The sequence below is a fragment of the Phacochoerus africanus genome, chromosome 6, assembly GCF_016906955.1.
Source record: "Phacochoerus africanus isolate WHEZ1 chromosome 6, ROS_Pafr_v1, whole genome shotgun sequence".
In the NCBI taxonomy this organism is placed as follows: domain Eukaryota; kingdom Metazoa; phylum Chordata; class Mammalia; order Artiodactyla; family Suidae; genus Phacochoerus; species Phacochoerus africanus.
Window position 1 is genome coordinate 6352385 of NC_062549.1, and position 14641 is coordinate 6367025.

The following is a 14641-nucleotide window of genomic DNA, read 5'->3' on the forward strand; positions in this document are numbered from 1 at the left end:
CTAAGGCTTTTCAATTCACATTTAAAATGCATTTTCATAAATAACCTTTTCACAATCTGTACTCTGTTTTAATTAAATGTCTCACCATGGAAAACAAGATAATTGAAGCAGTTTAGAGATTAGTTAACCGTCAAAAACGGATGCCAGTCGTCACTGCAACGGGGAAATGTGCCGTCAGCGCAACTCTCACCCGCACGGACACTCCCGGGCTAGTCATGTAATCGAAACTTCAGGCGAGCTCCTCGAAGAAGGCAGAGTCCGACTTCACTGAGTCTTTAAGCAAAATCACAAATTCTTGTTTAAGAATCACAGTATATTTTAATGATCTATTGGGTTTTTCCCTAAAGGCTTTCACTGATGTTCCCAGTTCACAAAATGCCACAAGCGTCCCCCTTAGGGCAGAGGGACAAATGGTGGCCCCACGGTGCCGTTGTACAGACAAGGACACTGTTGGTGGCGGTGGCGGCATCTTCTACAGCTTTTAAGAGCCTGGTGCCAGAGGCCAGGCAGGGAGGGCGTGTCTGGGCGCAGAGCACAAGGCTGAGAGTCGGCTCCCATCCCAAACTTGAGCCTTGACGCTTCAAACGTGGCTGGAGCTCGGCATTGGCCGAGGCCTCTGAGGAAACGCTCTCGGAGAGTTGCAGGAGGACTAGGAAAACCAGTTACCACTCAGTCAAGAACCTCGTTGCTCCAAGTTCCACAGAGCAAGCTTTATGTCTGAAGCGATCAAATCATTTGGCCCATTCCTCTGTCAGCGTCTCTGCTCACAGACACAGGGTTTGAAGTGAGACGAAACGGACTTGTCCGGGCAGAGGGGGTCTGGGTGAGGAGCGTGGGCTGGGATTTAGATTCTAGCTCTGCCCGAATCAACCGCTCGACTTTCAGACAGTACTCATCTCATGGTGTCGTTCAGCCCCACGGAAAGACCTGAGCCGAGTGCCTGTGAGGACGTGGGGGCACGTGGTTTCATTACTTACTAGACGGGGGATTCGGGAAAAATCAGTTATCCTCACTCAGCTGTCTGGAGATGACAGTATTGACTTCACACGGCGCAAGTCAGGCCTGAGCGAGACGGTAGAGGCCAAATGCGCCACACACAAGAATGTTCTAGAAGGTAAGTGCCGGAAAAATGGTGGCTGCCTTCTCTTCCATCACCTTTAACAAGTGGAAGAGTGCACACACTAGTTTGGGGGGTTACTGAATCAAAACTATGAGACCAAAACAGTTAAGAGGGCATTATTCCAGGAGTTTCCATCCTGGCTCAGTGGTTAACAAAAGTGACTAGCATCCACGATGGACACGGGTTCAATCTCTGGCCTCCCTCAGTGGGTTAAGGATCTGGCGTGGCTGTGGTGTAGGCTGGCAGCTGTAGCTCCGATTCAACCCCTGGGCTAGGAACTTCCGCATGCTGTGGGCGCAGCCCTAAAGAGAAGCAAAAACAAACAAACAAACAAACAAAGATAGTATTATTCCATAGTTTTGTGATGGCTTCCAAATGAAACCATCTAGAGCAGGCAATGGCCTTCCAAACATGTATTAGAGCAGTAGGGTTTTTTTTTTTTTTTTTTCCTTTTTAGAGCTGCACCTGTGGCATATGGAGATTCCCAGGCTCAGGGCTACAGCTGTAGCCGCCAGCCTACACCACAGCCATGACACCTCTGGATCCGGGCCACATGTGTGACCTACACCACAGCTCCCGGCAACCTAGGACCCTTAACCCACTGAGCGAGGCCAGGGATTGAACCCGTGTCCTCATGCATCCTAGTGGGGTTCGTTTCCACTGTGCCACGATAGGAACTCCAGAGCAGTAACTTCTGACCTTAAGACTGAAGTTGATGCTTTTACAAGGCAGCATCTGGAGAGCAGGTCAGTAAGACTGGACGGGGGGCGGTGTAGACAAAAACCGCATGCCCAGGGCCCCCAGACACACAGCCAGGACTGAGTCCCCAGGGCCCCCTGACCCACAGCCAGGGCCCAGGATCCCCGGACACACAGCCAGGACCGAGTCCCCAGGGCCCCCTGACCCACAGCCAGGGCCCAGGACCCCTGGACACACAGCCAGGACTGAGTCCCCAGGGCCCCCTGACCCACAGCCAGGGCCCCAGGACCCCTGGACACACAGCCAGGACCGAGTCCCCAGCGCCTGCACTCTTTCCTCACTCATTTCCTCATCTCTTCTAGGTCATACATGACACAAGTTAGAATGCTGTGAATAAGATCAAATCTCAAGTTCACCCACTTTTCATTCCGCAGGTCACGGACGGGAGTGCAGGGCAGGCTGGGAACTTCCTGTATCTGTGGCCTAGTGACCTTCTTTCCTCCCATCTGGGAGCAGCGCTGGGAGGACGGAGCAGCAGCGTTCAGGGAGGTAGGACAGGGCCCCTGCTCTGCGGCGTGTCAGCATCCCCCGTTCCCTGCCCGCAGCAGCAGCAGCTCCGACCTGGGGTCTGAGGGTCTGGAGAAGAAAGTGCCTGGTGCCCTGGTCACTGCTCAGCTCTGCTACTTCCCACTGCCCAGGAGCCCGAGGAGCCCGAATCCCCTCCTCCTAAGCGTGTAGAGCCTTTTGTGTGCCTAGCCCTCCCAGCCTCGCTGAAGCAGGTACTGCCTCACCACATGTGAGGTGTAAGGACGGTTCTACCCTCTGCTCAGGAACATGGCGCAGCTGGAAAACCAGGGCACATCAAGGCCCCGAAAGCGCTTTCACGGTCTGATGAACTTGGATGGCTTCGTCCAAAACGCCTTGCCATCCTCACGCTCAAAGGTGATTAAGCCCATCAGCTCAGGCCCAAAAGCTTAGAAGGACTACCCAACATGAAGAGATCAAGGGACATGAAGGAATGGTAAATACTTCCTGCGAGCAGCTGCCTGATGCAGTCATAATTAAATGAGGTAAAATATGACGAAATTTCTGAGACAATTTTGGTTTTTACCTCTTGAAAGGTGCGTTTGCATTGGAAAGAATAATCTCACTGTAAAAATCATTTTTCAACCTTCTGTTTTAAAATTCAGAACATTCATAGCCACTCACTTTTAGCTTGTTTCTCTCATTACAATGCTTGCTTTGTTTATTCTGTGACTTTCCTTTCAAAATCAAGATTTCTACTTGATGGAAATACAGTTTCTTGTTAGAAGAACATATTTAGGGTGACAGTGGAAACCAAGTAAGTTTCAGAGAACAATCAATTATAGAATTTTAAAGTTAGAAAAGAGGACAGAGCAGCATCCGCTCTAATCTGCTGATTTATATAGGTCAAGCCCCATCATCTGTAGTTTGCAGATGAAGAAACCAAAAGATTAAATACTCTAAGTATGAAAAGAGATGGTAATACTGACAAGAAGTGGGATTCGACAACCAGTATTTTACATCTCAGAATAATATCCGTTTAATCAAACTGCATTATCTTTCATATTTATTAGTTCCCCAAACATGTGCTAAAATTGGCTTTAATTTTATTGCACCAAGTGTGTTTAACAATGCACAGGACCCACAGAGTGACAGGATTAGCTGGCATTAATAAAATCCAGCCTCCACATGTTTACTTAGTATCTCCAAAATGTCAGGTCCCGTGACAGGCTCTGGGCAAGCTACGATTTTAAAAAATGACACAGTTCCTGCCCTGAAGAAATCCAGTCTATGGGGGACAGAGACCAGTGAGCAGACACAAAGGCAGGTGCAGAGTGTGTGCAGCTGGGATGCTACGGCCTGGCCTGATTAGGACCAGGAAGGCTTCACGACCGAAGATTGAACAGGAAAGTGCCTGGTAGCGGTGGGAAAAGGAAAGGCACTTGAAGAGAACCAACAGTGCACACAAAGCCACACTGTTCAGGTCTTGGAATGTTTAAGGAACTGCAGGTATTGATGGAAATAAAACAATGACGGGGAGAACGGGGGCTTAAGAGACTGAAGGGACGGCAGTCAGGGAAGCCTCCACGCATAGCCCAGAAGAACCCAACGCTGCCCTCCCAAACTTCTAACCAGTTCTTACGTTCCAGGGCTGCTGGGGGAGCAGCAGCATCAGACTCTAGATGCCGGGGAGCACACACCGCAAGTAACACGGATGAGACGCTGTTTAAGGGAAAGACCCAGGGTTAGGGCAAGGGCACAGGACAGGTGTGATGAAGGAGGCTCTGGCAGCTGTCCATCCCACCCCCCCTCCCTCCAACCACCCAGCCACCCACCCAGCCACCACTCCCTCCCTCCATCCGTCCATCCGTCCATCCATCCATCTCTCCATCCGTCCATCACTCCCTCCCTCCATCCACCACTCTCTCCCCCCACCCACCCATCCATACACCCATCCATCCCTCCCTCCCTCCCTCCATCTACCCACCCAGCCATCCCTCCATCCATCCATCCCATCCACCCATCCATTCTACTTTCCTTCCCTCCCTCCTTCCCATCCACCCACCCATCCATCCACATCTGTCCATTTACCTAAACACCCAGAGGTTACTGAGGGACTACAATACATTAGATTGCAGAAGTAAAAGAGGAAGCGAGAAGTCAGACATAAAAACCATACACAAGCAAGCAACAGCGAACTGTGGAACGTGCAGGCACTGTGAGCAAACTCTCAGAGCCCGAGACGTGGATGCAGGGAAGCTGGCAAGAAAGTTTCCTGGGGACGACCAGCGTCTTAACTAAAGCAGCCGTGCTGTCGATTAACTGGGGATCAAACAGTCACCCACGAAGAAGCGAGGAGCCTTTACTGGGTGAGGACAGGGCCCCTGTGGGCCGAACCACTGCCTCTGCAGAGCTGCCTGCCCTGGGGCAGAGGGGCCCAGGGAGGCGGGTACAAGGGAACTCAGAGGAGCAGCCCTGGTGGTTATGAAGTACTGGGTGAGGTGAGGACATGGACAAGATTTTTCAGAGACAATAGATGAAACTCCTACCCTGAGTGCCTGGGGGACACTACCTTCGTTATCCACGAGGCGAGGCGGGCTTTCCAGGACCCCCCAGCTACCAAAATCTGCGAGGCTCAAGGAACTATATAAGATGGTATCATGGAGTTCCCGTCATGGCGCGGTGGTTAACGAATCCGACTAGGAACCATGAGGTTGTGGGTTCGGTCCCTGCCATTGCTCAGTGGGTTAACGATCCGGCATTGCCGTGAGCTGTGGTGTAGGTTGCAGACGCGGCTCGGATCCCGCGTTGCTGTGGCTCTGGCGTAGGCTGGCGTCAACAGCTTCGATGAGACCCCTAGCCTGGGACCCTCTATATGCCACGGGAGCAGCCCAAAGAAAGCAAAAAGACAAAAAAAAAATGGTATCATATTTGCATGAAACCCAGGCCTCCTCTCTTCTACTTTAAATCCTCTCCAGATTATTTATAATACCTAATACCATGTGAATACTATTTAAATAGCTGTAAACACAATGTAAATGCTATATAAAGAGATGCGGCATGTGGCAAATTCAAGTTTTACTTTCATTTTGGACCTTCCTGGATATTTTTTTTTTTTTTTGTATTTTCCGCCCGTGGTTGGCAAAATCCACAGATGCCAAACTTGCAGCTATGGGGGGTGGACTGGATTTTGTGTGTTTTCTTTCTGTGTTGGGGTCTAAAGCCATTTATCAAAAGTGACTTCATTTTAGAAATTCATATGTAAATGGGGCTCTGCCAGGGAGCATCAAACATGTCTTTTTGTGTAATTAGGACAACATTCTGAATTGTTAAAATGCTCTCATTCAGTGTATTCTGGGTTAACTAAGTATTTGTCGGTTATTTAATTATTTGGACATAAGTGATGAATCAATGTCATTTTGGGAAAGAGGTGCTTCTTGTTCTCAAAAAAGAGATGCGAAGTTCCTGTAATTATGCCTAATTATGCTAAGTTAAAAGTAGAGCAGAAGGTCCCAATTTGTACTCAAATGGTTGAAAACACATCCATTTTATCTGTGTTCTTCCTTTTGGAAAAAGGCCGAATGGTGCTGAGCGGGCCTGCATTCTCAGAGTTACCCTTGGGACCAGACTCACGGAGAGCTGCCCAGCGTGGCCTGTGCTGCTCAGGGGCTCCTGTGCGTCACAGGCATTCTGGTGACGATGCTGGTCTCACAGTCCCATGGATTTATTTGCGAACAGATGTTCTTCTCAGCGACACACACTCGGGGAATATTCTGTGACAGCGACTCTGATGAAGTACAGTTGGCTCAGATGACATTATAAATGATCAAATACCTGCACCAACTCACCTTCAGAAAAATCAGATTCCAGTAGGCACCGTCTGACAAGAAAATACCTTTAAATTACCAGGCCTTCTCACTTGGGCTAAGGGAGAACATTTTTACAATGGCCATACTATAACTAAACAAAATTTTAACATGTGCCATTAATTGTGTTTTTCTTGTGCCTAAAACTTTATTGGAATACCTTCATTTTACTACACAGAATCTGAAGAATGCTATTTTAAGGACTGAAATGTATACTTTCTCAAAAAAGCACCAGTTGTGGTAGGATTTTAAATGACAGCTTCCCACTTCTTTTTTGTTTAAATAAGCAACTAATATGGTTTCTTTGCATCTTTTTTTCTGGAAAGAATGGCCTCAGATACTAAACGTTAAGTGAAAATTAAATAAGTAAATTAAATTGGTTACCTATAACAAGTTGCATAGAAATAAAAAAAATTCCTACTACAAATGTACTTCAAGGAAATCTTAAAAAGTAACATTTTTGAGTTCCAAAGGAATAACAAGCCTTTTTTTAAGAGACACAGATGCTCTGAATATATATATATTTTTTTGTCTTTTTGCCTTTTCTAAGGCTGCTTCCAGTAGCACATGGAGGTTCCCAGGCTAGGGGGTCTAATTGGAGCTGTAGCCGCCAGCCTATGCCAGAGCCACAGCAACCGGGGATCCAAGCCGAGTCTGTGACCTACATCACAGCTCACGGCAATGCTGGATCCTTAACCCACTGAGCAAGGCCAGGGATCGAACCCACAACCTCACGGTTACTAGTTGGATTCGTTAACCACTGAGCCACGACAGGAACTCCTGAAATTCTTAAATAGTGAAAATGCTTTTACTTTTGTCAATAAATATAATAACGCTTTATTATTTTTTAAACTCCTAACCCTATCCCGTTCTTCCAATGATTCTCAACTTCCATTTCCCTACGGAAGGTAGCCTAAAGCCAGAGAACTTTTAAACCACAAGGGCACGCAGAGGTTCCTTGACCCCGGCCCGCCTCTACCGCGCTCCCGATGACAGCAGCTTAAGTGCAGGATCTGCCGTCTTTCCCGAGCTGAGACCTCGTCATCGCAGCTGCTAGAGCCCTGTTTTCAGGGCCTTGAATTGTGAGTCGCACACCTGCATATCTGCTCCCGTATTGCCCTCCTGACCTTGGGAGAGACACTTCGCTTCCCACCTTAAATTCTCACCCCACAAGAGGGTCACGACACCTCGCTGCCTAGCGGCTCCGAGAACACGATGGAACATGTAAGCAAGTGGGCTGTGGAGGCAGCTTCTCATCAAATGCTACGGCCCTCCCGAAAGTGCGGTGGTAGAGCGAGAGGAGGCTTAGAACACGTGACCCTGTTACCTCCAGGAGCTGCTCAGAACCGGTCCTGTGTCTCCGTAACCTGCAGCTGCCCCTGAGCACCAGACCAGGATAACGACGGGCAGGTCTTTTTTCTTTCCCTCAGAAGGTCACGGTCATTGACTGGGGAAAGGTCCAAGGCGACCTTCCTCGGGAAAGCCTACCCGGCCTGGTAAACACCTACGCAGCACTTACAAAGTGCTAGAAACCACGCTAGAGGCTGGGGGCTGATCAGGAGACATGGTGCTTTTCCCAGGAAATCTGCTGAGTGCCCTGCACAGCCCCACGCGGATGAGAACGCCGGCTATTAACCGCTAGGTGACTGAAAATGAGAAAGCACGCAGGGGGCATGGGGGGGGGGGGGGTCCTCCACAGGTGGCAAGTTTTAAAACTCAGTCTTGAGAATATTCCTCCATTCCGCAAACACTGATTAAAGACCATGTGCCAGAGGCGATGCTAGATGCTGGGACGACGAAGAGTGGACATGGGGAGGCCCCACCCTCAGGGAGTTTAGAATCTCATTTATGATGATTCCAGTGGGATGGAAGAATTATGTCAGGACATTCTGAGAGGACCAACTTCAACTTTCCCATTTGCTGCATGAATTAATAGCCATCGGGGGAGGGGGGTAGAGAATCTGAGCTTTCTAAGTTGGAAATTTTGTAGCATTACCCACCTGACTTAAAATCCCAGAAACGAGCAAGCAAACAAAATCACTATTTTTTAAAATTTGGGTATTTGGGGGGAAGTTCTTGTCGTGGCTCAGCAGTAACACGACTAGTATCCATGAGGATGCAGGTTCAATTCCTGGCCTCGTTCGGTGGGCTAAGGATCCGGCGTTGCCGTGAGCTGTGGTGTAGGTCACAGATGTGGCTTGGATCTGGTGTGGCTGTGGCTGTGGTTTAGGCTGGCAGATGCAGCTTCAATTAGACCTCTAGTCTGGGAACTTCTATATGCCACAGATGCAACCCTAAGACCAACATTTTTTCCCCTTTCCATGCGGTATGAGTACTCTTCAGAATTTCAAACAGTTAAGACCGATGGCAAACTACACCAAGAGGGCAAATGTGTCATTTGAAGGTAACAGTGTAGGGTGGCAGCTGGAAATACAGCCCCAGAGACAATTAGTGCCTGAAGAGTGCCAGCTGTCAGTATGGGGTCACACAATAAAGCTGCCTTCTCCTCTGAGCCCTCCAAGCCCGGTCAGCTCCTGGAAGGACACCCGTGGCTTCTGCATGGCCACTCTCCCATTCCCCACAGCAGTGGATTGGAAGGGTAATTCAACTCAACAGAATTCTTGGCAAATCAATTGTTTCAATGCCGGTCCCATCATTTGTTGATAAAAATCAAAGGTAAACAGAGAAAAATCAAGTGCCTTAAATCTGTCTGCCTTTTTCTCCCCTGGCCTTTAACCTTCCAAGAAATTTGTATTTGCATTCATCTCATTTCGGTCTAGACTCACTAGAGAATGCAGGCTGAGACAGAGACCTTGCAAGTCTGGTTCACACAGTAGGGACGCCATCCGTCTACGCTGAGAGGACAAATGAATTAATGCACGGGAGGAAGGCACCAGGCTCTTTCTAAAACAGGCGGAGTATGAAGCCAAAAAAGTGGAGGACCTGGCCTGTTGCACGCCGTGTTTACAGCACGGGGGGCCACACGCAGGCTTCCCACGCCCCCCACCTGGCGATTCCTGAGACACCACCCAGCCACACCTACGGCTCCCCAGTAAGCAGAGGTGGAAGAAAGCAGACACTCGGCCACCTCAGAACAATTTCACAAAGCTGCCTTTCCTTTCCAGTCTCTGCTACTCTCACGAGCCCAGCAGCCTCTGTGGACGAGTTCCAGGCACAATTCTAAGTTTGGTGAGATCATTAGGAAAGAGCACCATGTCCACCTGTAACAGGCACACAGAGACAAAAAAGAGGGCACATTCCTCCCCAGCTGCAGGGCGAGATGGTGACACTGTCTATTTGGGGCTTGTTTTTAAAACACTGAGCCACCAGTGCACACCCTCTGCCGAGTGCAAGGAGTCAGGGCTCCCTGTCCCCAGATGGGCACAATGGGGGCAGAGGTGGCGGTGATGCTCAGTGGTCCGCTCTCACCTCCTCGGAGCTTCCCGAGAAACGGCAAACCTAAGTCCACAAGGAAAACAGCAGACAGCTGATGAGCAGGAGTGTTCCAGGCAGAGACAGGTGCACCGGCCAAGTTCGGGAAGCCTAAGAGGCCACCACACATTGAGGGGATAACATAAAGCTCAGTATGACCAGGACAGAGACTCAGATCTTTCCAGGGGCTGCAGATGATGCTAAAGAAGGCTGTCTGTGGCCCAGAGGATTACTGGAACCTTCCAGAAGCTGCAAAGAGGGGCCGAGCTCCCAGCAAGAGATCTCCATTAAAGGAAAAGAGGAGAACCCTCCGGTTCCGGCACTTTGGGCCGTCACTGCTTTCCTTTCCTCGACAACAACTCACATTCTCTTTCTTCGACACTTTCAATCACTAACACGAAGTATCTGTCCAGCACTTACTTTCTTCATTTATGCTAAACTGGAAAGTTACAGGAAGAATACCAGGGGTTTTGTATTCTTATTAACCCCCACCCTCCCACCCATTTTTTTCACATATGTATTTATTTTCTTTCTCTTATCTAAGTAAATCTATGAGCCATGTCAAAGAATTATTGAATGGCAGATGGACAGACCGCTTTGCATGAATGTGAAAGATTGGGAACTTTTTCCTTCACTGAAAGACTTTCCACTGAGAACCTCACTCGGCGGCAGAGCCTGCGAGGAAACCTTACAGTAAGAGCAGCGTGGCAGACGCAGGCGATTGTTCGGAAATGACTGACTCAGTCCGCGGCGACCTGAGCGGGCTACGGAAGAAGGCCACACCCACCTCCTGTGAGACCCTGATAACCCGCCTCCCGGGTTGAACCAGGATGCCTGGTTGATGCCAGGCTTGAACCTCTCCAACCCCCAAATTCACCTTCCGTCTTAAGCTCTTTGACAAAAGAGGTTACTGCGTTCTCGTTTTTTCTGTCTCTGGTGCCAAGCCCTTATTTAGCACTTAATAATATTTGCTGAGCTCAGGTGGGCTAGTCACAAACGAAGTGAGGCGAGGGACGCTGGTCGCGACCCTGGATGCTACGTCCAGAGCACAGGCCATCGAAGCACCTTCACTTACGTAATCTCCGTAGGTCTCCTGTGTCGGGGGCGGCGGGGGAGGTCTGTACCCCGTTGGGGGGACGCCTCTTGCTCTGGGAGTGAGAAGTCCTCTTCCTCGACTCACTGGCCCTCGGGTGGAAAGGACACCCCTGGAAGCGGCCGTGCCTCGTGGTACCCCGACGCCCACTGGCCGGGCTGTGCCTCCTCCCCTTCCCCTGCAAGCAAGAGAGTCAATTAGCAATCCCCATCGTACTCTTCAATGTTCCCCTGTTCACATGCATTTACACCTCAGAAAAATCAATGTTCCAGAAATAAGGAAACCACATGCGAAGTAAAAACTAATGCAAACGACACATAGGTATCCACCTCCTATCACTTCAGGAGCCAGTCCAGTGATAATTAACACGGTACCATCAGGAGTTCCCATTGTGGCTCAGCGGTTAACGAATCTGACCAGGATCCATGAGGATGCAAGTTCAATCCCTGGCCTCGCTCAGTGGATTAAGGATCCAGCGTTGCGTGAGCTGTGGTCTAGGTCGCAGATGCGGCTCGGATCCGGTGTTGCTGTGGCTGTGCTGTAGACCGGCAGCTGCAGCTCCAATTCAACCCCTAACCTGGGAACCTCCATATTCCACAGGTGCAGCCCTAAAAAGCAAAGCAAGACAAAACAAAACAAAACAAAAAACCCCCACGGTAACATCAAAGAAACCCCTAGAGTCACAGTTTCTGTCTGGAACACAGAATAGAAAGCTGACATCCAAGGAGGCTGCAGCCACCGTGGCCCCTCCTCCGTGCATGCCCTGCCAGGATCACATCCAGCCCTCATTCCTACAATGCGATCCTGCTTGTCTGTGGACAGGAAAACTGAGGCTGAGACAGATCTCAGACCGAGAGGACGTGGCTGGTAAGCTCGGCACCAAAACACACACCAGATGCCACAAGAGAGGGAATAAAATATACTTTCCCAGCAATATGCAGAAATCCTCAAAAACAGTAGCAAATTTAATTTAATAATGTGTAAATACATCAGGACCAAGTGGGATTTATTCCAGGTGTGTAAAGTCGCTTCAACATTCATGAAAATCAACGTGATCCATTGCATCCAGAAGGCTTAAGGAAAAAAGTCTTAAGATCACATAAAAGAGAAAAAGTATTTAATGAGATGCAACATCATTCATGATAAAAATTCAACAAGCCAGGAATGGAGGTAAATTTCCTCAAGTAAAAAAAGAACATCTACAAAAACCTACAACTAATATTATACTGAGCGGTGAGAGATGACGGGGGGACAGGCATGGGGCCCGGTCGTCCTCATCCCGGCGAAACTGTACTCGAGTCCTCTCTACCTCGGCAAGGCCAGAAACGGAAGTAACACTTTTCAGACTGTGGAGGAAGAAGCAACACTTTGCAGGTGACACATCATTTCTATGTAATAATTCCCAAAGAATCAACCACAACAAAATGAAACAATAAATTCCTGAATGGGCACAAGAAACAAGGCCTTGGAATACATAGCAGCTAATACGTCAGCTGCTTTCTTTTACAGCTGCAATGAGTAACTGAAATTTGAAATTGTGAAATTTGTCACTAAAACAACCAAGATGCTTTTCGTTCGGTAGGTGAGTGGATACGCAGGCTGGGGTGTGTTCATATAATAGAACATTACTCAACAATAAAAAGAAATGAGCTAACAGTTCACAAAAAGATATGGATGAACCTATAATGCATGTTTCTGAGTGAAAATAGCAATCTGAAAAGGCTACATACTCTATGCTTCAAATTATAAGACATCCTGGAAAAGGAAAAAACTAGAGAGATGGGTTAAAATACAACAGTGGTTGACACAGGTTCAAGGTGGGGGGGGGTGAACAGCTGAAGTAACAGGAATATTTCAGGGCAATGAAACTTCTTCTGTATGACACTGAAATGGTGGAGACGTGACGCAGAGCATTTGTCAAAACCCACACAACTTTATAGCACAAAGAGTAAAACAAAACGTTCATGTGTATAAACTAGAAAAAAGTACACACACACACACACACACACACCCCTTAGGAAATGAGGGCTCCCGGGATGGAATGAAAGGGATGTAACGAACATTTTAACTGCATTAAAAAACACGAGAAACAACATTTTAAAGGAGCTAGGAGAAGAAGTAAGTAAACTTAGAAATGAGTCAAGTTTCTAAGACTAACGGCAAAAGTATATACAACACTGTTCTAGCTTATAAAGTTGTTCCCCAAGGGAAGGGATGCAGGACAGGTTCACGGTTCTGATACCCTGTACCTGGTTGCTGGGGTGGAGCAATTAAGTGGATGGTGAACAGAGAGAGTCACATGTCTTGTACTGGAGTGAGGGTTACAGAGAAGTAAGGCGAGGCTAAAATGATCACTTTGGTAATACACTGGAACCAGAGACATCAATATGAACTCTGATTACTTGACTGTGGACACAGGCGATCAAGCACAGAAATCTGCAGAGATATGTGTTTAAACACAGGCTGGTAGACACACATGCATTTCTTTGCTCTGTCAGCTGAGAGCACCTAGAAGCAAGGACACACCAGCAGCAACAAGCAGAAGCAGCAGCCAGATCTTGGGTTCTTAGATCATTCATTCTCCAATAAAAGGAACCAGGGTTCCTCGGAGAAATGGCTAATTCTAAGACTAGAGCAGAAAATACACCTGATGCTGGAGCAACTTAGACTGCCAGAAAGTAAGGAAGCACTCACAACAAACAAACAAACAAACAAACCCCTCTATTAGGGCAGAACGTGAAAGGAGAAGAGGAGCCTTTCCTTTGGCTGTTTTGATTTCCCAACAGCCAAAGCCGAAACAATCAGAACAACACAACCAAGCAGGGCTGGGTTTTAACAATGTACAGGATAAATATCCACCAGTCCACCCGAGACACGGCAGTGACCATGCCAGATCCTTAACTGGATTCAATTCTTGAATGCACTTATTTAACTTCCGCCTTCCAGTTAACATTTGAACTAATCAGGAGTCTGAACTTTCCACAACAGGTTTCTCAATTGTGAAATGGGATTTAGAATCCATTCCTTAGCGTTATGTGAAGCAAAAATGACACAGGACACATGAAGCATGTAGCACATTTCCTACTCAGTGAAGATCAACAATGTATAAACATTTCAATCACTCTGAACTGTACGGACAGACACTATCATTTCTCTAGTCTTACTCATCTTTCTATCTCCAGCATATATCTAGAAAAATCTTCAGTGTGACTGAAGCATAGCTTGTACTTAGGGTATATCTAACTCACTTGTGATACTTCAATCTGCGTATATTCAAACTAATTAAGGCTCCTGCTTCTTTATATAAAAGCCCATCCCTGCCACCTGAGGCACTATGTCAATCACAAAACAGTCAACATTTTTGACTGTATACATTTAAGTCTTTTACCAAGTTGAAAGACAAATTTACCTTTAAGACGCCCACAATTCTTCCCTATCATCACCGACACTGGCAGGTCACGTGCCCTCTGGGTGTAAGGAATCCTACCGCAGTATCTGTTCTAGAATTTTAGATTAAGTCATTTCATACATGCAGCTCCAGAAACTTATCGACAAAAGACCCTTCGAAGCTTCGTTTCTAAGTGTTTGCACTGCCCTGGGCATTAGGGTTAGTGCTACTCTACATGGTACTCTGGTGCGAGGGGGGCATGGTGGGCCACATGCCAACGTGGAGGTCGGCAACTCGAGCATCTGCCGGTACCACCAGTGCAGTTCAGGGCAAAGCTAAAGAGCAGGACAAAACGAGAGGGTGAGGATGGAATGCCCGTTAGATGAGCCTTACAGGGATAATCATGGGAACTTATTTATGTTTTACTTGAGAAGTTGATTCAAAGACAGGATTAGGGTACCACCCGCTCAGAACGGCGCTGATGGAAAAGCAGAAACTTAACGCACCTGAGGAGCAAG

General features: G+C 48.0%; 1 protein-coding gene across 1 annotated transcript in view; it reads right to left on the reverse strand.

Moving 5' to 3' along the window:
- KHDRBS3 (KH RNA binding domain containing, signal transduction associated 3) overlaps positions 1-14641 on the reverse strand; it is a 158814-nt gene that overhangs the window by 43389 nt on the left and 100784 nt on the right. Inside the window, exon 6 of the mRNA XM_047783200.1 lies at positions 10718-10913. Coding sequence (XP_047639156.1) covers positions 10718-10913 — 196 coding nt within the window. The remainder of the gene's footprint in view (positions 1-10717; positions 10914-14641) is intronic.